General features: G+C 41.2%; 1 protein-coding gene across 2 annotated transcripts in view; it reads right to left on the bottom strand.

Annotated features, from left to right (window-relative positions):
• RYR3 (ryanodine receptor 3) overlaps positions 1-22,713 on the bottom strand; it is a 580,370-nt gene that overhangs the window by 78,703 nt on the left and 478,954 nt on the right. For both annotated transcript variants that reach the window (XM_055363234.2, XM_055363233.2), the window contains exons 66-69: positions 22,265-22,585; positions 19,821-20,061; positions 6,706-6,793; positions 5,602-5,694 (exon numbers count right to left, since the gene is read on the bottom strand). In XM_055363234.2, coding sequence (XP_055219209.2) covers positions 5,602-5,694; positions 6,706-6,793; positions 19,821-20,061; positions 22,265-22,585 — 743 coding nt within the window. The remainder of the gene's footprint in view (positions 1-5,601; positions 5,695-6,705; positions 6,794-19,820; positions 20,062-22,264; positions 22,586-22,713) is intronic.

Below are 22,713 nucleotides of genomic sequence, written 5' to 3'. Positions count from 1 at the left end.
AGAAACAAGGAGAAGAGTCAGTCAGTAAAAGCAGGGCTCTAAGGCAAAAGGCACTATATGTTAGTTACAGCTTCTTAGCCCCCATTTCTCAGCCAACACAACAGAAACTCAATGGTTCTGGAAGCCAGTTGAGCATAGCATGAAGAGTGAGTGGGAGATTAGGATGGAGGTTAATTTGGTCAAAGGACTTATACCCAGACCAAACAATCTACTTCTCGGGTAAGGTCAACCCAGAAGCAGCCTTCCAGAGTGTGTGGCACTCAGACCCGACCCAGGCTGGTCTTTAGATCTAGAGAGTTCTTGTGGGTGGCCAGAACTGAAGTCTTTGCCCCTTCTACCTCCCTCCTTTCACCTGGGTGGGCTATAGACAATCTGTTGTATAACCAAAGAGCAGAGTTTTCTTTCTTCCTTCTACCCACCACATTAGCAACATCTGTGGCTACAGAGAGGGGAGAACTGACCTAAGGGGCAATGCTTGTGCTTATGTTAAAAGAAGGTAGCGTAGGCCACAGCGGCTCATGCCTGTCATCCCAGCACTTTGGGAGGCCGAGGTGGGAAGATCACTTGAAGCTAGGAATTTGAGACCAGCCTGAGCAACATAGCCACTGTCTTTACAAAAAAAAAAAAAAAAATTCAGTGGGTGTGGGGTTGTGTGTTATAGTCCCAGCTACTAGGGATGCTGAGGCAGGAGGATCGCTTGAGCTCAAGAGTTCAAGGCTGCAGTGAGCTATGATCACACCACTGCACTCCAGACTGGGCAACAGAGGGACACCCTGACTTAAAAAAAAAAAAAAAAAAAAGGAAAAAAGAAGATTTATTAACAAAAAGTACTCTAGGAATATCCAAAGTGATTCAGAATCACCAAAAAACCTAAAAGATGGAGCGTTTCCCTTCTTGTGCTACAACCTTTAAACATGCCTTAGGTTGGGGCTACAGATTCTGATTTTATTTGTTCTGTCACATATTGCTAAGATTAGTTAACTCACTGCAATTTTCTAATGAAATGCTTTTAAAAATTTGGTGGTGGAAACGTTTTATTTTCTTTCATTTTCTTCCTTTTTTTTTTTCTTAAGAGACAGGGTTTCGCTATGTTGCCCAGGCTCATATTGAACTCTCGGCCTCAAGTGATCCTCCCTCCTTAGCTTCCTAAAGTACTGGGATTACAGGCATGACACTGGCCCATGTTTTATTTTCTTAATTGAAATGTACAGATTCTTATACCTTCAAAATCATTTCATCTCCCCACGCTTACATCATAAACTATCACCAGTAGTTATCTTATAATGATTAGACAGTTGATTTTGTGTGTAGAACTTAAAAGACAGACACAGGCTTTTGTGGGGTGAGTGACTTTGAGGACACATCACAAGGGGACAGCACAGGGAGGGCTGGTGTCAGGCTTCTGAACAAAGGCAAGCCCGGGCCATGGGAAGCTCTTGTCCCACTGAGAAGGTAACGGAAGCAATGACAAGTCAACCCAACATTAGACAGAGAAAAAACATAGGACTTTCTGTAAGTCGGTCTGAGAATGCGAAGCAAGAGATAGAGTGAGAGAAGGAGGGCAGGAGGGAAGGAAGAAATGGTGGAGAGAGGCAGAGGTGGAGAGAAGGGAGGGGAAGGGAGGAGAAAAGGGGAGGGTGAAAGGGGAGGGGGCGGGGAGAAGAAGAGGATGAGTGTGCGTTCCCGTGTGCACGTTTATGAGAGAGAGAGACAGAGTATGCACACATGCCTGTGAGTACACAGCAGAAGTGCAAGAACAAAGGGAATAAAAACAAAAGAGAAGGCCGGGTGTGGTGGCTCACGCCTGTAATCCCAGCACTTTGGGAGGCTGAGGTGGGCGGATCATGAGGTCAGGAGATCGAGACCATCCTGGCTAACACAGTGAAACCCTGTCTCTACTAAAAATACAAAAAATTAGCCGGGCATGGTGGCGGGCACCTGTAGTCCCAGCTACTTGGGAGGCTGAGGCAGGAGAATGGTGTGAACTCAGGAGGCGGAGCTTGCAGTGAGCCAAGATCGCACCACTGTACTCCAGCCTGGGCGACAGAGTGGGACTCCGTCTCAAAGAAGAAGAAAAAAAAAAAAAAAAAGAGAGAGAAAAGTGGTAGGGGAGGGAATGAAAGAGGGAGAATGAGCAAGAAAATTCACTCACACGTGTAAGCGTGAATGCCCTTGAAAAACTCCAAGATAGCTTCAAAAATATTTCCTGTCCTTTTTCGATCCACTGAAATCACGCTTCATGGGGTGGAGTGGCTTTGAACAATGAGGCACTCTAATATTTCCTGCATCACGACACTTTTTTAATTTTATTGTTTATAACCTTGGTCAAGGAACTGGCATTTCTTGGGCTGAACACATTCTAACTTACCATTCCCTTCTGAGGAAGCTGCTGTCATTTTTCCAGAAACAAAAAAAGTTACAAAACAAAAAACACTTGCTCAGCTTAGTTACATTTAGCTTAACATACATTTGCAAACTGGTGTTATATACACAAAATATACAATGATCTCTCACAAGCAAAATCTGCTTTGACTGCCCCAGAAAAATAACGTTATCTTTGAACTGACCTTCAACTAATCAAGTAGTAACAGCGTGGCTCACTGTATATTTTCTTCACTTCCTTTCCATTCGCAATGGCATATGTGGTGTGTGTGGCATAGGGCATTCATATACACATACCTCCACAAAGCCTGCCATATGCACTGAGGCTAACTTCATTTTTACAACACCAGAATTCAGTTAGGAGTGGAGCTAAAAGCAAGTCCAGGTCACTGTTCAGATCAGGTAGTAGACAGAACATCTAATTGCAGGTAGGCAAAGGCAATAGGGAGTCAACTGATAAGGAAGAATACTCCTGCCCTAACCCCTCAGTATGTAGTTCCACATCCAAAAAATACCAGAAATGGCTAGGAGATATTTCTTATCGGAGGCATGGTATCTTTTTGTCTGAAATAATGCACTGCAATTCTCAAATATTACTCTATCCTAGAGATACTGTTGAAACTGACCTTAAACCAGAACATCTTAGTAGAGCTGGGAGAAGTCAGGTAGTAAGCTCAATCCTGTTCTGCATATTGGTAAATGGGACCCAGAGGAGTTAAGTGAATGATGCAAGGTGTAGCTCTAGCCAACAGCTGGGCCAGGGGCAAGACTTAGCTTCCTTTCGCCTTCTGGTCTATTTACCACTACACAGTGTCTCCACTCAGGCAACAGAACAATATGAACACTTGTTACCCTGAGGACCATGGCAACTATTATTCAACATCTAGGGAGTGTCCTCTCATCCATTCGTTACGTTGTAATTTTGACCCTATCCCATGTGGCTCAGAAATACTTGGCATATGACAACAACAGAAATGAAACAAAAGACTTTGCTTCTACAGACTAACCGGACCAGCAAGGAAGAAGCCCACTTTCTGAAAATGACCATCCTTTGTCAAGAAACAAACACCCCCTTTTCCTCATTCAGTGATGTGAATGAACAAAATGTCAGGTTAGTTTGTTACTAGGTGGGTTTTTAAATGCCATTTTCTGCCACCTCATCTTTTTCCAAATGTAAACCCAAGGACCTTGAGCATTCATTCATTACCAGAGGCTTGAGATGTCTTTGCCATTTCTGCTCATCCAGGATCCAAGTCCTGGTATCAGATTCATTTCCATTGCTTTGTGACCGTTCCCTGACAATCCCAATGGATGCTAGCTGGTTCAGTCCTAAGCCATTCAATCTACCCCAATTTGAAGATAAGTCCAGGAGCTGTGGCTCATGCCTGTAATCCCTGCACTCTGGGAGGATGAGGTGGGTGGATCACTTGAGGTCAGGAGTTCGAGACCAGCCTGGCCAACATGGCGAAACTCCATCTCTACTAAAAATACAAAAATTAGCCAGGTGTGGTGGCGTGCGCCTGTAGCTCCAGCTATTTGGGAGGCTGAGGCAGGAGAATCGCTTGAATCTGGGAGGCAGAGCTCACAGCGAGCCAAGATCATGCCACTGCACTCCAGCTGGGCAACAAAGTGAGACTCCATCTCAAAAAATTAAAAAAAAAAGATAGTATGGAATCTGTCTGGGATTTATTGACTTTCTGTAGGTAGATGAGTCAAAGAAGAGGCTGTGATACCTGTAAGAAGACCTGCAGAGGCAACTTAAGATAAGCTAGCTGTCCCAGAAAGGTGGATTTGAAAAAACTCAACCTCGTCTACATCATATGACAGTAGATGTGTTTACCAAAAGACAAATGCAAAATGAATTCTGAAAAATCAAATAAAACTAAAGCACAAAGGATACCTTTGCAGCAAAGATTCCTCATGAATGTGATTGCTCTACTTTGTATGTACGTAATTTTGTTTGTCAAACTTTATCAAGCAATGCATACTAAAAGTGTATACTTAGAGTATACTATAAACTCTAACAGTCAATTTCTATATGTTGGAAGAAATGTGTCAACATAAATAAAAGCAACAGAAAGCTCAGAATGATCACAGCTGACTAGAGCTAGCTATGCTTGGTGGAGCTCCAGATGCTAAAGTTTTCATTTTTGGTGTCATACCAGCCCCTTGTCTGCAGCTTATATATGAGACCTCCATCCCAAATGGTTATTTGGAAAGATGCCCAAGGGCTTTGTTACAAACCCATGATTCTCATCTTTCCAGAGCTGACTTTTACTTCTGAGGGTGCCCATGCACACTCCACCTTGATGCTCCTCAAAGGCAGCACTGTACCAGCAAAGAGAGAGATGCACATCTCAGGTATTAATGTCACTTATACTTGACATATAAAATCAACCCTCACTGAGGCACATTTCTCGGGGGTACAGAGTCAAGGTAAGTCATAACAGCTGGTAACAAAACATCACATTTAAGTAGGCTTTGCTTTTGTATGTACACTTGAAGGAGTATGTCTGAGAAGTCTCTTAAATCAAAATAATGAAGCCTCAGCGTGCAGAGCCGACGCAAGAGGAGGTGGGAGGCTAACTTGTGCCCCTTGTATTCCTCCTATGCTCCTCTCTATAGGTTACTCTTTCTTCAGACAGATGTCTGATATGCCCTTTTTCAAACATTTCCTAAAGCAAATGGACAAATGTTTGGCTTTCTGAGTGCAACTATCATGAAAAAGAAACAGAGGGCATTAAGAGATCAACACAGCTGAAATAAAACAGGTATTGGATATTACAGATAGGAGGAAAACAAGCATGATGTAAGAGTACGTGCTGTCAAAATCTACAAAGCAAGGTAATTTTTCCCTAGCTATCAAAAGGTGGTTCTAGGCATGTGTATTTCTGTATCCTCACTACACAGGAAGTAGTTCTATTTTAAAACCACTAACAGCAGCTTTTGTTTTGGAGACCTCTCAAATGCCTTAGGCAAGCCTTGAAACTTAAGCTTTTTGACATACAAGCAGCTATTTATTCATAAAATGTGATGACCATGCTTATTTGAGAGCAGTTTCTTCTGGCTCATTCTCAAAGAAACAGCAGCAGAGACTGTCGGTCATGTAGTTTGACCTAAATGCAGTACGCTGTTAATCCCCAGAAAGTATGAAACAGATCCAAGTCATGGCTGAGGTTAAGGTTGAAGAGTTTTTGGAATTGATTTCTAAGGACTTACTTTTGACATCTTGCTTTTGCTGTCTCCAGTTAAAAATGCCAAATTATTAATTTCATTCTGAATCACAAAATTTTGCTCTTCCCTCTTGAAGTTCTAAGCGGGAAAGAATTGAAAAAGCAAACATTACAAGAAAGTTCTGTAAACCAAAAATAAGATTCTAAGCTCCCCAAGTAACTGAATAGACCCCTCCTCTCAGCCGAGGTGATTCCAAAGACACCTGAAAAACTAATTCATTCCATGATGGGAAGAGGGGGTCAGGCATGTCTCATTATACCCTCTCCCTTTTAGAGTTTAGGCACATATGACCAGCATCAACATTAAAATAGAAATCTTAAGACAAAATAGACTCTTGGTAGGAATAAGACACCAAATTCCAACCTGACTCTAGTATAGCATCACATGACAGACAGCAGGCCTCGAAGGAAATAAAAATATTTGACCCCAAAATATATTTATTTGACATATTTTGAAAGGGCCCTGCAAAGCTGTCTCTGCTGTGGGGAAAATTCACATTCTGTAGAGAATCCCCTTCCCTTTCCTGGTCTTTTCCTGATCTTGAAGAGATTAAATGAGAGTCTAGCACCTTTTAAATGTCTAAATATGAAACATTTGTCACCTGTTGTCTCTATGGGTGGCCACCTATGAGACTTCATCTGCATAATAAGAATGTTGGTCTGACAATCCTTTGTTTTAACTCAGACACCGTTTCTATTGATTCCAGGTTTTTAGATAATAACTCTTTCTGATTGACAACTGTCAGTCAGAAAATCTTTGAATCCACCTATGACCTGGACGCCCACTACCTACCCCTGTAAGATGTCCTGCCTTTCTGGGCTAAACCAAGGTATACTTTACATGTATTGATTTATGCCTCTGTCAGTAACTTCTGTCCCACTGAAGTGTATAAAGTCAAGCTGTAACCCAACCACCTTGGGCACATGTTCTCAGGACCTCCTGAGGCAGTGTCATGGGTCGTGGTCCTCACATTTGGCTCAGAATACATCTCTTCGAATATTTTACCGTTTGGCTTTTTTTCATCAACAGTTTTCCACGGTCTGCAGCTTTCACAACCATTCTAAACCCAGGGCCCAAATGTGTTCTTACATGAGATTTACACCACAGGATGAAGACTTCTGCCACCATGCGGAAGAGCTGGTCAGAATCAGCATCAGGACTTTTCAGCCAGTTAGATCTGGGTCCAAAAGTAAACGAATAGGCATTTGAAATTCAGTAGAGATTAAAATATTCACACCCTAAAAATTATACCAACACTGGAGACATACATTTATCCAGATCAAACTGCATTCTCATATGAAAGCAATAATCAGGGAGACTAAATAGCAATATATTCCTTAAACATTTAGATATAGGTACATAATTAGAGTAGATTTCTTGAAAGATCTACAGTAATTATTTCCATTTGCCAAAGGATTCAAGAATTACCTTAGCAAACTGATGTCAGAAATCAACATTTCAAAATGGTCAAAAGTAGGTTATGTTTTTTCTTTAAACTGATTAGTTGATTAAGGTTAAGCTCTAAGTTTTGGGACATGCTTCCTTTAATATATAAGGCTAGCAAAGGTAGGCAAGTCTTGGTCACTAAGACATCTAACCTGGTCCTTGACACTTGTCATTGTCAAACCTCTGAAATTCTGAGCACTCTCAACAGTTCATGTCCCACCCCTTTTCCTTTAAAGCCAGTTTTATCAATGAAATTTGTAAGATAATATGTTTTTCGCTGTGATTTGAAGTGTATAAGCAGAGATCAATTATCTTCATCTATGCCCTCTAAAATGGTTTGAAGATTCCCTACAAATAAGCATTACTCATAAAAAAAAAATAGACTGGTTAAGAAATTTTGCAGTAGCACCAAGAAGGTTGAACTGCAGTTTCAGGAATTCAGTCGTTTCTCTAAGCTGTCTTGCCGTGAAGTAGCTTACATATTCAAATTAAATTATATTTCCAAGGGCTGAGTGAGTTGCCATTTTCAAACGTCTACATAGAGTAACTAAACAAACAAACAAAAAACAAAAAACCCCCACTGTTTCTCTGCTCAACACTTCTGATATCAAATATGTGGGGTTTTTCTCACATAAAACAATTCTTCAACTCTTCAGACACTGACTGAGTGTCCTACAATTCAAATATGACACTAACTACCTGGATTTAGTGCAGTCCCCACGGGTTAAGGGCTCAGACCCACAAGCCTGCCCCTCACTTCAGATGCCGGTCTCAAGTCCCAGGTTGTGACCTGTACTTCTGACCAACTGGCTATAACCAACCCCTTCACTGGGTTCAATAATTTGCTACAGCAGCTCACAGAACTCAGGAAAATACTTGATTTACTATTACCAGTTTATTATAAAGGACACAACCAAGGAATAGCCAAATGAAAGAGATGCATAGGGCAAGGTATGGGGGAAGAGGCAGGGAGCTTCCATGCCTTCTCCAGGCACACCACCTTCCCAGTACCTTTGTGTGTTCAGCAACACGGACGTCTCCAAACCCCATAGCTTAGGGTTTTTTTGTGGTGGCTCCATTATATAGGCATGATTGGTGAAACCACTGGCCATTGGTTATTAAACTCAATATCCAGCCCCTCTCCTCTCCCCAGAGGTTAGGGGAGGGTAAATGGTGGTGGGGCTGAAAGTCCCAACCCTCTAATTGCAGAGTTGGTACATCTGGCAACCAGTCTCCATTCTCCAAGAGTCACCTCATTAGAATAAACTCAGGTATGGTTGAAAGGGGCTTATTATGAATAACAGAAGATGTTCCTTTCATCCCTTTCCCTCAGGAAATTCTATGAGTTTTGGGAGCTCTGTGCCAGGAAGCAGAGATGAAGAGCAAATACATATTTATTATATCGAAATATCACAGTGACACAAGTTAAACTATTGTCTTTCTTTAGTTAAAAAAAAATGCGTCTCAAAATGGTCTAAAAAACCTGATGCCTCTTGCCTCATGTAGGGTAACAGCTACCAAAAGCCAGTTCCCTAAGCCCTAGGACATCAGAATGAATTGTTATGGGTAGCCTGTACCTCCTACCCATTCATGAGGAGCACCAGGCTAAGAAATGTAGAGACTCATGAGGCCAAGATCACTTTGGGATCCTTCTCTTATCTCCTGAATTCCTTACTGCCCTTGGTTCCAGTCTCAGGGACATTCTTATCTAATCTCTCTTGTTTTCAGATTCAAGCAGCCTCTCCTTCATATAGCTGACATTACTGGTTGTCTACTCAATATTCATTCTCCTCTTCTTCCATAGTAACAAACCCCATTTTGTTCAGGGTGGAACTATGCCCTGCTAAAGATCACATTACCCAGCTTCCCTTTAACTATAGCTATGTAACTAAGTTCTGATCAATAAGATGAATGTAGAAGTTGTTGGATGGGCCTCCTGGAAATAAATCTCTAAGAAGGGATCAGATAGCTGAAGGTGTCTTTTTGCCTTTCTCCTGTTGATTTCCTACTTCCTGTCTGGAATGAAAATATGATGGCTGGAACTCTAATTGGCTTATTATATCATAAAGTAACTTCAAAGATGGAAGGCAATGTTGAGAATATAAAGACAAACGAATGAGGCTGGGCATGGTGGCTCACACCTGTAATCCCAGCACTTTGGGAAGCCGAGACAGGTGGATCACTTGAGGTCAGGAGTTTGAGACCAGCCTGGCCAATGTGGTGAAATCCTGTCTCTACTAAAAAAAATACAAAAATTAGCTTTGCATGGTGGTGGGCACCTGTAATCCCAGCTACTCGGGAGGCTGAGGCAGGAGAACCACTTGAGCCTGGGAGGCGGAGGTTGCAGTGAGCACCGAGATTGTGCCATTGCATTCCAGCCTGGGCCACAGAGCAAGACTCTGTCTCAAAAAAAATAAATAAATAAATAAAAGAAAGACAGACAAAGGCATGAGGCTTTCTAACGAGGAACAATACTGGCCCTAGCTCAACTATCTTTGGACTTCTTTTCCGTGTGAGATTAAATTTCTCATTTGTTTAAGCCACTATAGCCAATTCTCCACTACTAGCAGCCAAATGCAATTCAAACTTGAGGCTTGAGGTTGGCAATGCTTTCTGATTTCTTTCCTATTGATTTTTCAGGGTCAAATGTCAAATTTTATCACAACTACCAGCTGTTCATTCCTTAGTGTTTTGGTTTAAATGAGCTTGATAGGTTTTCTAGATGCCTTCAGTGGGAAAAGATGAGGATCATATCCTATCTAGCCAAGGAAAAGCACAGCCACAGGGACTGTGAGTAGCAAGAGCATCAGGAACAAAATCTTGGGCAACGTTTCTTGGTGGGAGAAGGAAGAGGATTTCCATCTTGTTGTCTTCGTGTGAGAATGCAGTTTCAGCTGAACATATTTTTCTTTGGCCACCCCTCTTCTAACAGGCAGACATTTGCTCTTTATCTCTAGTGAGGTTCTTTCTTCAAGCTCAGAGTGGTAAGTGCAATGAAAAACATCTCATTAAAGGTTTTCCCCTAGGCACACAAGTCAAGGAAGGTATTTGTGGGAGAATGGAAGATCCTCACCTAGCTTTTCACATTCGCTCATACCCTCTCTGCCCCCAATTAATGCAACAAGGTGCCTCTCCTGCTTGCTCCCAGTCTCCTATGGGATTCACCATCTCTGTCAATATTTAGTCGCTTGATTTTCTTGTAGATACCTAGCTATCTGTGGGTCTCTTTTATCATCTGCACTGCTTGCTGCCAAAAGGCAGTTGGAAAACTCAAGGCTGTAGGCAGAGAAGAAGGTTGGGTTTAGAGGTAACCATGAGAGATTCTGCCATATGGAGGAGATGGCATGTCATTCAAATAAGGCACATTGTCCTCATTAAGTAATTTCTCATCCCTCAGCTCCATCCAACCCTTCCGAATCTCCAATGTCTATTATTCTACAGTCTATGTCCATGTGGACACATTATTTAGCTCCCACTAAGTGAGAACATGTGGTATTCGAGTTTCTGTTTCTGAGTTGTCTCATTTAAGATAATGGCCTCCAATCCATGCACGTTGCTATAAAAGACATGATTTTGTCCTTTTTAATCAGTAAATAGTATTCCACTGTGTGTGTATATATGTATCCCACTTTTTTAAAATGCAGGCATCCATTGATAGATGCTTGGGTTGATGGCATATCTTTGCTGTTGTGAATAGTGCTGCAATAAACATATGAGTGCAAGTATCTTCTTGATATAATAATTCCGTTTCCTTTGGGTAGATGCTTAGCAGTGAGATTGCTGGATTGAATAGTAGGTCTATTTTTAGTTCTTTGAGAAATTTCCATACTGTTTTCCAGAGAGGTTGTATTGGGTGATGGTCATGCTAAAAGTCCAGACTTTGCCACTAAGCAATGTACCTATGTAACAAAACTGTACTTGTAACCCTTAAATTTATAACAGTAACCAAAAGAGCAGCAGCAACCCAAGTGGATGGAATAACTGAGCACAGTCACAGGAAAAACAAGAAGCATAAGACAGAATCCTGGGGGGTGGCAGAAGGAAGGAGATTCAGACTTCCATTTTCAAAAAGACAAATGGGGCTGGTCGCGGTGGCTCACGCCTGTAATCCCAGCACTTTGGGAGGCCAAGGTGGATGAATCACCTAATGTCAGGACTTCAAGACCAGCTTGACCAACATGGTGAAACCCCGTTTCTACTAAAAATACAAAATTAGCCGGGCGTAGTGGCGCATGCCTGTAATCCCAGCTACTCGGGAGGCTGAGGCAGGAGAATCACTTGAACCCAGGAGGTGTAGGTTGCAGTGAGCAGAGATCGCGCCACTGCACTCCAGCCTGGGCGACAGAGCGAGACTTTGTCCTAAAAACAAAAACAAAAACAAAACAAAACAAAACACAACACAACAAATGATCAGGTTTTGAAAGAAAATGAAGCCATGCTCCTGTGTCAACTTTGGAGGTAAGAGCTTTTTTCAGCTTTGTTCCAAAGCCTCCCCTAGAGGACCAAGCCTGAGGCAGTTGCTGCATGGGATTTACTCTAACTCCCTTCAACAGTTTGAGAGATAGGTTTTCACCAAAAATCTCACTATTTAAAGTTCAATGCTAAGTTCCAAATATTTCTGACTCCTAGGAAGGAGGCTAAGAAGCCGATTGCCTTTTAGAAAGAGAGACTTGTTTAGGTCGGGTGCGGTGGCTCATGCCTGTAATCCCAGCACTTTGGGAGGCAGAGGCAGGCAGATCACCTGAGGTCACAAGTTCGAGACCAGCCTGGCCAACATGGTGAAACCCTGTCTCTACTAAAAATACAAAAAAATTAGCCAGGCGTTGTGGTGCATACCTGTAATCTCAGCACTTTGGGAGGCCAAGGTGGGTGGATCACCTGAGGTCAGGACTTCAAGACCAGCCTGACCAACACGGCGAAACCCTGTCTCTACTAAAAATACAAAATTAGCCAGGCGTAGTGGCGCATGCGTGTAATCCCAGCTACTTGGGAGGCTGAGGCAGGAGAATCGCTTGAACCCAGGAGGCAGAGGTTACAGTGAGCCAAGATCATGCCATTGCACTCCAGCCTGGCTGGCTGGGCAACAGAGTGAGACTCTGTCTCAAAAAAAAAAAAAAAAAAAAAAAAAAAGACTTGTTTAATACGTCTTGACTTTTATATCCTGGCATGCGGAAATGAAGCACTTATGTGTCCCCCACTGAGCACACCACAGCTGGTTCTTGCTTATTCTGGGTCAACTTCAGGTTGGACACTGACCAACAGAAGCTGCTCTTCAGAAGAGTATTCCAGACACAGAAGAAACTTTACACACTGCTGTGGCAGGGCAGAAAACAGTACAAAGGTTTAATATGATGAGAAAAAGCAGGGAAGAGGAAAGCCCAAGATAGCTCTGTTACATATTTAAAGAGCTGCCGCAAGAGGGATTAGAGTAATTTTGTGTGGTTCTGGAGAGTAAAATTAGAACTGATAGGTAGGAGTTATCCTTTGAGCTCAAATGGTTTGAATGGTCTGAAACCAGAATGGGATTGCACGCATGGCAATGCTGTCCCTGTTGTCTTTTGCTCTCCACTTTTCCCAATAACCAGAGGCAGAAAGTCACGATAGGAAAAAGGAAGGGGTGTTTCTCCATCCACTGGGAGGTAAGATGAGGTGACCTCTAACAACCCTGCCAAGGCCACAATTCCATAATTCAAAGCCAGCTAATTTTTTGGATGAAGAGAGGACCTGAAGAAACTAAAGGCACTCACATTGTAAGCCTGTATTTCTCAGCACGGCTCATATGACCGTGATGCTCTGGGAAGAACAGATTGAAAAATGGGGATGAATGAATTAATGATGATCTCAAAGACTCTCTGACATTGCCATTTTTAGCAACTGTCAAACACTGCATAAGTACAACATACTCTGTCTTGAGTCTTGATGGTCAATAGTGACAAATGCAATTAAAGAGCTATTCCAGGAACAACCTTACTCTACTTTTATTTCTCACTTCAAACTCTGGCGATTTCCTTCTCTACACAGCTAACATTATTATGAAATGGGAAATGACTAAAATGATGACCCTCAAAAAAGCAGGGATTTTTGTGTGTGAAAATGAGTACAATTTTCCATAGATAGGTAAGGAAAGAAAAGATTTTTTGTATATATATGTTTATATATATATATTTTTTATATATAAGCATATATATAAAAAAATATATATAAACATAAATATATAAAATCTTTTCTTTCCTTACCTATCTATGGGAAATTGTACTCATTTTCACATATATATATTTATACATTATATATATATTTACATATAATATATATTTGTATAAATATATAATGTATATTTGTGTATATTATATATATATTATATATTTGTGTATATTATATATTATATATAAATATATATTTATGTATGTTATATATAAATATATATTTATGTATGTTATATATAAATATATATTTATGTATGTTATATATAAATATATATTTATGTATGTTATATATAAATATATATTTATGTATGTTATATATAAATATATATTTATGTGTTATATATAAATATATATTTATGTATGTTATATATAAATATATATTTATGTATGTTATATATAAATATATATTTATGTATGTTATATATATAATATATTTATGTATGTTATATATATAATATATTTATGTATGTTATATATATAAAATATATATAATATATTTATGTATGTTATATTTATATAAAATATATATTTATGTATGTTATATATATAAAATATATATTTATGTATGTTATATATATATAAAATATATATTTATGTATGTTATATTTATATAAAATATATATTTATGTATGTTATATTTATATAAAATATATATTTATGTATGTTATATTTATATAAAATATATATTTATGTATGTTATATTTATATAAAATATATATTTATGTATGTTATATTTATATAAAATATATATTTATGTATGTTATATTTATATAAAATATATATTTATGTATGTTATATTTATATAAAATATATATTTATGTATGTTATATTTATATAAAATATATATTTATGTATGTTATATTTATATATAATATATATTTATGTATGTTATATTTATATATAATATATATTTATGTATGTTATATTTATATATAATATATATTTATGTATGTTATATTTATATATAATATATATTTATGTATATTATATGTATTTATATATTTATTTATATATACATTTACATAAATAAATATAATATATATTTATATATATTTATATATGTGTATATATATAGAGAGAGAGTGTGTGTGTGTGTAAGGTGTTGTGTGTAAAGTGTTTCTATTGGAATGCTAAATATAAGTAATCTTAATTAGGTTATTTTAAATAGTAAGTACAATTTACCTTATAAAATAATGCTAAAATGAGTATATCTAGGCCCATTTCTTGCCCATGGCAGAATGGGTTACCACTCAAAAAGTTACCAATGTTCCCCCAAATATTCCTGCATCCCTTCAATATCTATAATGGGTACCTTAAAATTAAACATTTTCAAATTTGTATTTTAGGGCCTTAAACTTTAGAAGGGTATGGTATAATAAAAATATGTATTAGTCTTTGCCCCTGTTTCCAGGCACAGAGCTACTAGAACTTGTGGAATTTCCTGAGTAATAGGAATTTTTTTTTATTATATATAACGAGCCCCTTTGACCATACCTGGGTTTATGCTAATGAAGTGACCCTTAAATGGGGAAGGGCTAGGTAGCTTCAGGATGGCCCTGGTTACCAGAAAGACCAAGCACATGGTAAGAGGGTTGGAACTTTCAGCCTCACTCCCTACCTCTGGGGAGACAGGAGGTGCTGAAGATTGAGTTCAATCTAAATCACCAATGGCCAGTGATTTATCAATGAAACTTACACAAAAGCTCGTATGAGATGCAGGGAGCCTACAGGTTGGTAAACACATTGATGGGCAGGCAGGGTGGTGTGTGCCAGGGTGGACACAGAGGTTCTGCACTCCCCTACACCCATACATTTCCCTATGTGTCTTTTCCATTTGAATGTTCCTGAGTTGATTCTTTTCTAATAAGCCTGTAATTATTAATGTGCTTTCCTGAGTTCTATAAGCTATTCCAGTGAATTATCAAATCTGAGTGAATTATCAAGCCAGGTCATGAGAACCATGGAATTTGCAGTTCGCTGGGCAGAAGTGTGAGCAGCCTGGGCAACTCATTTGTGGCTGGTGTCTGAGGCAGGAACAGTCTTGCAAAACTGAGCCATTGACCTGTGGGATCTGCACTAACTCTGCATAGTTACTGTCAGAATTAAATTGGATTGTTGGATACCCAATTGGTGTTGGAGAACTGGAGAATGGACTTGGACAACTGGCACATATTTGGTTACAGGGAAAAATGCAACAAAACCCACAAATAGGGTAAGGGTCATACCCTAACATACAATGAAAATGTCTGTGTTCACCCTATCAATAGCTTTATGATTTTATAGACTTATATTCCCACAAGCCTTCACATTTCTCATATAATTGTTGTTTATTTATTTTGACTCAGCTAAATTTTGTGCACCAAACGAACATTGGGGAAAGAGTGAATTACATTAAAAATTTCTCCTATGACATGAATTAATTTGCCTAACTATGACATTAGAGACTTTCAACCTTTGAAGTTCTGTAGAATAGAAGCGATGACAGTGAACTGGGACACACAGCCTGTCCAGCACAGCATATGGCCACTACCCCAGGGGACTGACTGATGGGAGAGAAGGGAAGGTGCACAGAGTCAGTGTGAAGGGCTGAAGGCAAGGGATAGGGAAAGAATGAGGATTCTGGGTGACCCTCCTGAAGGACTCAGGTTAGGGGAGAGGCCTTGAGAGAAGGGAGCAGCAGGTTTGGGTAAGTTCATTATATTGTGCTCTTTTCCACCTCTCCTCTCTAAATGGTGCTCAGATATCAGAACAGAGACACACACCATGAAGTGTCTCCGAAAGTCTCCAGTTTTGAATTTCATCTCATACCAAGGTGTCCACTAATCTGAGCCATTCCCCTTCCTTTATCCATGCTTTTAGCACATATCTCACTGGTATTCTCAACATGTCACCAGTCTTCATTCTCAGTGACTTCAATATATGTGTTTATGATTTTCCAGCTCCATGGCCTTTCAGTCTGTTGATTTCTTCTCTAAGGGTCTTGCCCTCCACTTGCCTCAGTATGCAATCCCATGGTCATTACTAGTAACTGCAACCTCCCCTAATCCCCTAATCTTAAATCCATGCATTTCACTTCTCTGTCCACTACCTTCCTCCTATCTAGTACCCACTCTCCAACAATCCTTTGATCCCTTGTCTGTTCATGCACATTAGGCTTTCTATTTTCTGTCCTCCTCTTCATCCAGCTTAAATTCCACGGTAAATCTTTATAATTACCTCCTTACATATACCCTTAACTCCCTAGCCTGTTTTTGTTATACTCACTTTGCAAAACCTCACCTCTCATTAAATGCAACTTACTTCCTATTCTTGGTTGATATCTGACAGCTGAATTTGGCTGGAGAAAAAGACAATGTGCTGATGGGTCTTACTGTAAATTCATGACCAGAGATCTCTTAATGCTACCCGGTAATCACCCTGTATCTCCCTGGTCCATCTGTTCTTCCACTCTCCCTGGGAACCACCTCGTACCTTCTCTTTACTCTTCAAACCTCTAGGCACCTTTCCCCATCTTCATTCCCAACTGATGATCTTGCTTCCTACTTCACTGAGAAAATAAAAGCAATCAGAAAAGGACCCCAAAAGACCTCTCTCTCTCCCTCTCTCTCTCTCCGAATGTAGGGGTGTGTGTGTGTGTGTGTGTGTGTGTGTGTGTCACACACAGTCTCTGCCCTCCTGTCTGTTGCTGTGGATGAATTTCCTGAGGCTGATCTTTCGCCTGCTCAAGGGCATTGCCTTAGAAATTGTCTCTCTCTTACATGATCATAGCCCCCATCTCTATTGGATCCTTCCCATTGGTGAAGAAACAACCTGACAAGTTTCCTATGTTAACAACTCCTCTCTTGAACACATTTCTGCTTCTAGCTAGTGTCCCATTTCTCTGTTCTCCTTTAGAGTAAAACTTGAACAAGTTGCCTGTATTGCCGGATCCAAGTCCTTTTCTCTCATTCTTTTAACCCATTCCAAAGAGGCTTTTTATCTTCAATACTTCATAGACACTGCTCTTGTCAAGGTCACCAGTAACTAATGAGCTGCTTAATCTAATGCCCAGTCTCAGTTCTCATCTTATTTACCAGCAGCATTTGAAACAGTTGGTCATTCTTTCCTTCTGGAAACTCTTTGTGAAGTTGGCACTCAGGATACAACATTCTGTTGGCTTTCCTACTGTCTCGTTGGTTTCTCCCTCTCAGTCTCATTTGCTGTTCCTCTTCTTCTGCCTGACCTCTTAGTACTGAGGAACTCTTCTGTCTCTTCCTCAATCCTTTACTTATCTCATCTAGTCTCACAGTCCTTAAATGTGTCAATTACTCCCAAATTCATATGTCTACACCAGACCTCTCCCCTGAACTCTGAATCTTATATGCAATTGCCCATTCAACATTTTCACTTTTCTATTGAATAGGCAACTAAATTCAACATGTCTGAAAGTGATCTCCTGATCTTCCCCTCAACAACCTCACTCCAACCTTGGCCAAATCTGATGTATCCACAGTCTTCCTCAATTGCTAAAAAGGCCAATCTTCCATGTACTCAGGCAAAATTCCTGGAATCATTTTTGACTCCTCTCTTTTCTCTCATTCCCAATTTGGAAATTCCAAGGGCTCTACCTTCAAAACAGACCCAGAATCTGATAACTTCTGGCAACCTTCACTGCTACCATCTTGGCCTCAGCCACCATCAACTTACAGAAAACAAACAAACAAACAAACAAAAGGGCCGGGCATGGTGGCTCACGCCTGTAATCCCAGCACTTTGGGAGGTCCAGGCGGGTGGATCACGAGGTCAGGAGATTGAGACCATCCTGGCTAACATGGTGAAACCCTGTCTCTACTAAAAAAATACAATAAAAATTAGCTGGGTGTGGTGGTATGCGCCTGTAGTCCCAGCTACTCAGAAGGTTGAGGAGGAGACTGGCGTGAACCTGGGAGGAGAATGGCGTGAACCTGGGAGGCGGAGCTTGTAGTGAGCCGAGATCACACCACTGCACTCCAGCCTGGGTGACAGAGCGAGACTCTGTCTCAAAAAAAAAAAAAAAAAAGAAGGCCAGGCGTGGTGGCTCACGCCTGTAATCTGTAATCCCAACACTTTGGGGAAGCCGAGGCAGGCGGATTGCTTGAGCTCAGGAGTTTGAAACTACCCTGGGCAACATGGTAAAACCCCATCTCTACTAAAATACCAAAAAATTAGCCAGGCATGGTGGCGTGCGCCTGTAATCCCAGCTACTCAGGAGGCTGAGGTGGGAGAATCGCGTGAGCCCAGTAGGCGGAGCTTGCAGTGAGCCGAGATTGCGCCACTGCACTCCAGCCTGGGTGACGAAGTGAGACTCCGTCTCAAAAAAAAAAAAAAAAAAAATATATATATATATATATTATTATATATTATATATATATAATAAAACCCGGTAAAATGCATATAACATAAAATTTGCAATCAGTGATGTTTAGCACATTCACAATGTTGTGAAACTACAATCATCCAGTTCCACGATGTTTTCATCACCCCAAAAGGAAAGCCCAGTGCTTAAAAAAAAGCATAAAGCAGTCCCTCCCCATCACTCTCTCCCATCCCTGACACTGCTAATCCACTTTCAATTTCTATGGATCACATTCCACTCTTGCCTGGATCATGGAGAACCTCCTACTCGTCTTCTTCCTTCCCTACTGCCTCCACCTCTTGCTACAGTGCTCAAAGAGTGAATCAGATCACATTACAGACTCCCTCAAAATCTCCAGGGGCTTGTTATCTGACTCAGAGTCAAAGTCAGAGTCCTCACAGTGGCGTCCCAGGCCTGGACTCTCGGCCCCATGTTGCCTCTCTGACATCTTCTACTGCTCTTCCCCACCCCTCCCTCTGCTTCAGCTACACTGGCCTCCTTTTGGTCGCTTGAACATCCCAAACACACTTTTTTCTTGGTGCCTGCACCAGACGTTTCCTCTTCCTGCAACACCCTCGCCCCAGATCTTTCTGGTTCCAAACTTTACTGACTTCAGGTCTTTGCTCAAATGTTGATTTCTCAGTAACATTCTATCTAAAAACACAACTCCACTCCACCCTGACCCTCCTAATTCCCCTTACCCTGCTCTATATAATTTACTTATATGGGTTGTTTATTGTGTACGCACCTCTCCTGGCCCCAGAAAGAAATCTCCCTAGGCCAGAGAGCTTGTCTTTTCTGTTCACTCCTATCGCTTAAAGCCTAGAAGAGCGCTTAACACACAGTCAGGCAGTATTGGTTGAAGGAATACGTTAGTGAACAGCAGAGGGGCAGAAGTGGGTCACTGCTACCTTTATTTGACCAACTTCCTCTGACCTGTGGTAGCCCGTAAGGATGGAGGAGATGGCCATGTCACAGACCATACAGAATCAGTGCTCCAGGAAAGCAATGCCCAGAGCTCCTACAGCAGGAACCATTGGTGTTGGGAAGGAGAATGGTGGGGGCGGCTATCGCCTCCTTTATCTCACTGTTAACAACCCAACACCATCTTTCCATTTTATTCTGTTGCCTAAACTAGCCCCACAGAGGGGCAGACAGGCTCCTAGTGGTCTCCACTGTACCTGTTGTTGTCCACGTAGCGGATCAGCATGGGGTAGAAGGCATAGAGATCTCTGCAGAGGACCGCGAACTCGTCCAGGATGAGGAGTTCTGCCTCCTGGGTGTCCCCTTTGCCATCGGCTTTCAACTGCTCCTCCTCCTGCACCGTCTTGACAGCCTTTTTCTTCAGCTTCTCCAGAGTTGGGATGAAGTGGCTTCTCAGCAGGTCGGGCCTGGCTTTGCTGATGATGGGCTGTGCATACACTGCGTTTACAAAGAGCCTCCCCGTCATTTCACGTATTACGGCAATTGATGAAAGACATGACTGAAAGGTGAGGCCGTGGAATCCCATCGACTCAGGATGGCACCTGCCCCTTGTTCCCTTCCTCAATCTTCCCCTTGATACTTCCCTCTCATAGAGTCACCTTGGGGGATGGGGAACCGAGGCCACTATGGGAGAAGGTCCATATTCCTGCTCTGCTCTTCCAAGCCATGAGGAGCCCCTGCCTCCCTCGAACCTCTCATGCACACATGGCCTATGCCACACCCCTTAGCTCTTCATGACAGACTATTTTGTATTATTTTATAGTCCATTCTTTTTGCTTTCGGCTCACTTGCAGATTGTAAACTTCCTGAAGGAAGCCTTTTATTAACAACAAGTACTGTGCTAAGAGCGGGCACTCAATAGATGCTTTCTGGTTATTTTACAGAACAATCTGTTGTTAAAAGCACATTAACCCGACTACCATCCTCAGCCTCAACACTTGAAACCTGCCAACCTACTGCCTGGAGACTCCTCTGGGCTCTGAGGGAGGGATGTAAGTCTGGTATCAATTATAAATGAACAAAAAGAGGCTGGGGTGATCACTAGAAGTTGAAAAGCAGAAACAAGCAATCAGAGAAAGAGCAATATGCCTTTCCATTGTTTTTTTTTTTTTAAAGACCAGAGTAATTGTAAGAAAAAAATGAGTGAGTGAGAGTTGTGAACCACTGACAATCTACATTCACGTTTTCAAAGTGTCTTTAGCTTAAGGCATTTCAGCTGGAAACAGCTTGCATTCCAGCAATTTTCTTCAAAATATCACTTTATATTTTACTTTTATAAAAAAGATACTTTTAGAAAGAGAAGGTTAATGGCACTCTCTGCATTCACCAAGAAGTTGTGACTTCTTAGCCTTCTTCAACGAGCAACTCTGCTTTAGATATGTAATCGGAATGGCTACACCTTATGTGGGTGATTTGGGGTTACTACTTAAAATTGACTTTGTTTAGTCACCAAGAAGTAAGTAGCCTGTCTGAATGAAGTCTAGATTCACCTGTGGAATAACAGGCCGAACTTCAGTTTCCATCAGTGGCCCTCATGTTGTGACACTTTCCCTCTGCGCACCTCTAGGGAGGTAAGGGAGGAGATTTTTTTGAAACCCTTCCTTCCCTTAATTCAGATTTACCAAGTAAAACTCATGGAAAAATTACCTTATGGTTAACAATATTTTAGGGCTAATGGGTAATAGAGGAACACCAATTAGCACCCAAGATATTTATAATTTTGATCTTAGTTCATCTGTGAGACAGAAGAAGCAGTAACTTTTCTTCCTTGGTCCTGCAGAAGGACATTGATTCCTTTGTCCAGGAAAGTAAATACCAGTGTTGGATTAATAGTTCCCTTTAGCTTAGCCATTGTTTTCATGTCCAGGAGATTATATGGGTAAAGATGTTACTGGTGGACTCCACTACCTAAATCATAGGTCCATCAAAAGCAGTAATTTTGCCTTAGCTTCTATCTCCTTGGACTGTAGTTTGACACAGACGACACAAAATATTTGTGGTTTCCTGACTGTGGAAAGTATAGTTATTGATTTTCCAAGCCTGTCCTTTTTTTGAAGTTGCTTCAGGAAGAGAAAATTGGCTAATAGCATTCATTGAGAGCTGGCTGTGTGCAAGTAACTTTGGAGGGATACAAAAGAAAAAAAAACAAAGTGCCACTACCGTGAGCCCGCATGAGACAGTGTCTTAGAAAGCACAGAGTGAAATACAAATGCAGAGTGACAGTAAGGAACTTATAGTGTAGGTCAGATGGCAGTGAGTTTTATACAAGTGGAAAATACACAGGATTACTTACCAGGAAAATTCTGGACAATTATTACTGTAAGAGCAACTGGGATTCTTGAGTACCAAAATCAAATAAAGCAATGCTCATTGGATTTGAGTGGAGTTGATTAAGAAGGGCTTCCTGGAGAGTTGAGGGGCCTGGATGAGTAGGGGAGTGGGCCGGGAGCATTGGCTCCAGGAAGCTCTTCAGGGGAATATGTCAATTCTTTTTACTGTTAAGCAACTGGGGTGTGCATGGGGAGGTTTAAATGTAGAATAGAGCTTGTGCAAAACCATCTTGGAGTTAATAATAGAGATGAAAAAAGAATCCAGTTATCCTGGCCCCTGGGCTGGGGACTGGGGAGAAAGGGGTCGGTACCTGCAATGCGCTTCATCCAGGAGGCCTCATCGATGCCCAGGTTGTTGTTGATGATTTTCAGAATGTTGCCCAGGATGAGACTGAGGTGTTCAGAGGTGACCTTGGTGCAGCATGGCCCTGTGCTGGGGGGCAGGTTCTCAGGCCCCCGCTCCCACCAGTAGGACAGGTAGTTGCAGAGCATGGGTAAGATCACCTCGATGACATGGGGCATCTCTGTGTACCGGGCCCCTGACTCGGCCAGGTCGTTGATTTCCTTCATCAGGCCTTCCAGCTGGGGGATGTCAGGACACATGTCTTCTACCATGTCTGGCATCCCCAGAACTGATTGAGAGGAAGAATAAAGGGACAGAAATTCAAAAGCACAGTGGGTGCAAGCTTCTTTCTCTCTGCCCCTCCTTTCCTTTGGTCTTTAGAAATAAATTTCTAGAGCTTCACAGCAGTGAGCTTGG

This window comes from Gorilla gorilla, chromosome 16 (assembly GCF_029281585.2).
Source record: "Gorilla gorilla gorilla isolate KB3781 chromosome 16, NHGRI_mGorGor1-v2.1_pri, whole genome shotgun sequence".
NCBI lineage: Eukaryota > Metazoa > Chordata > Mammalia > Primates > Hominidae > Gorilla > Gorilla gorilla.
This window is presented reverse-complemented; position numbering and strand designations above follow the sequence as displayed.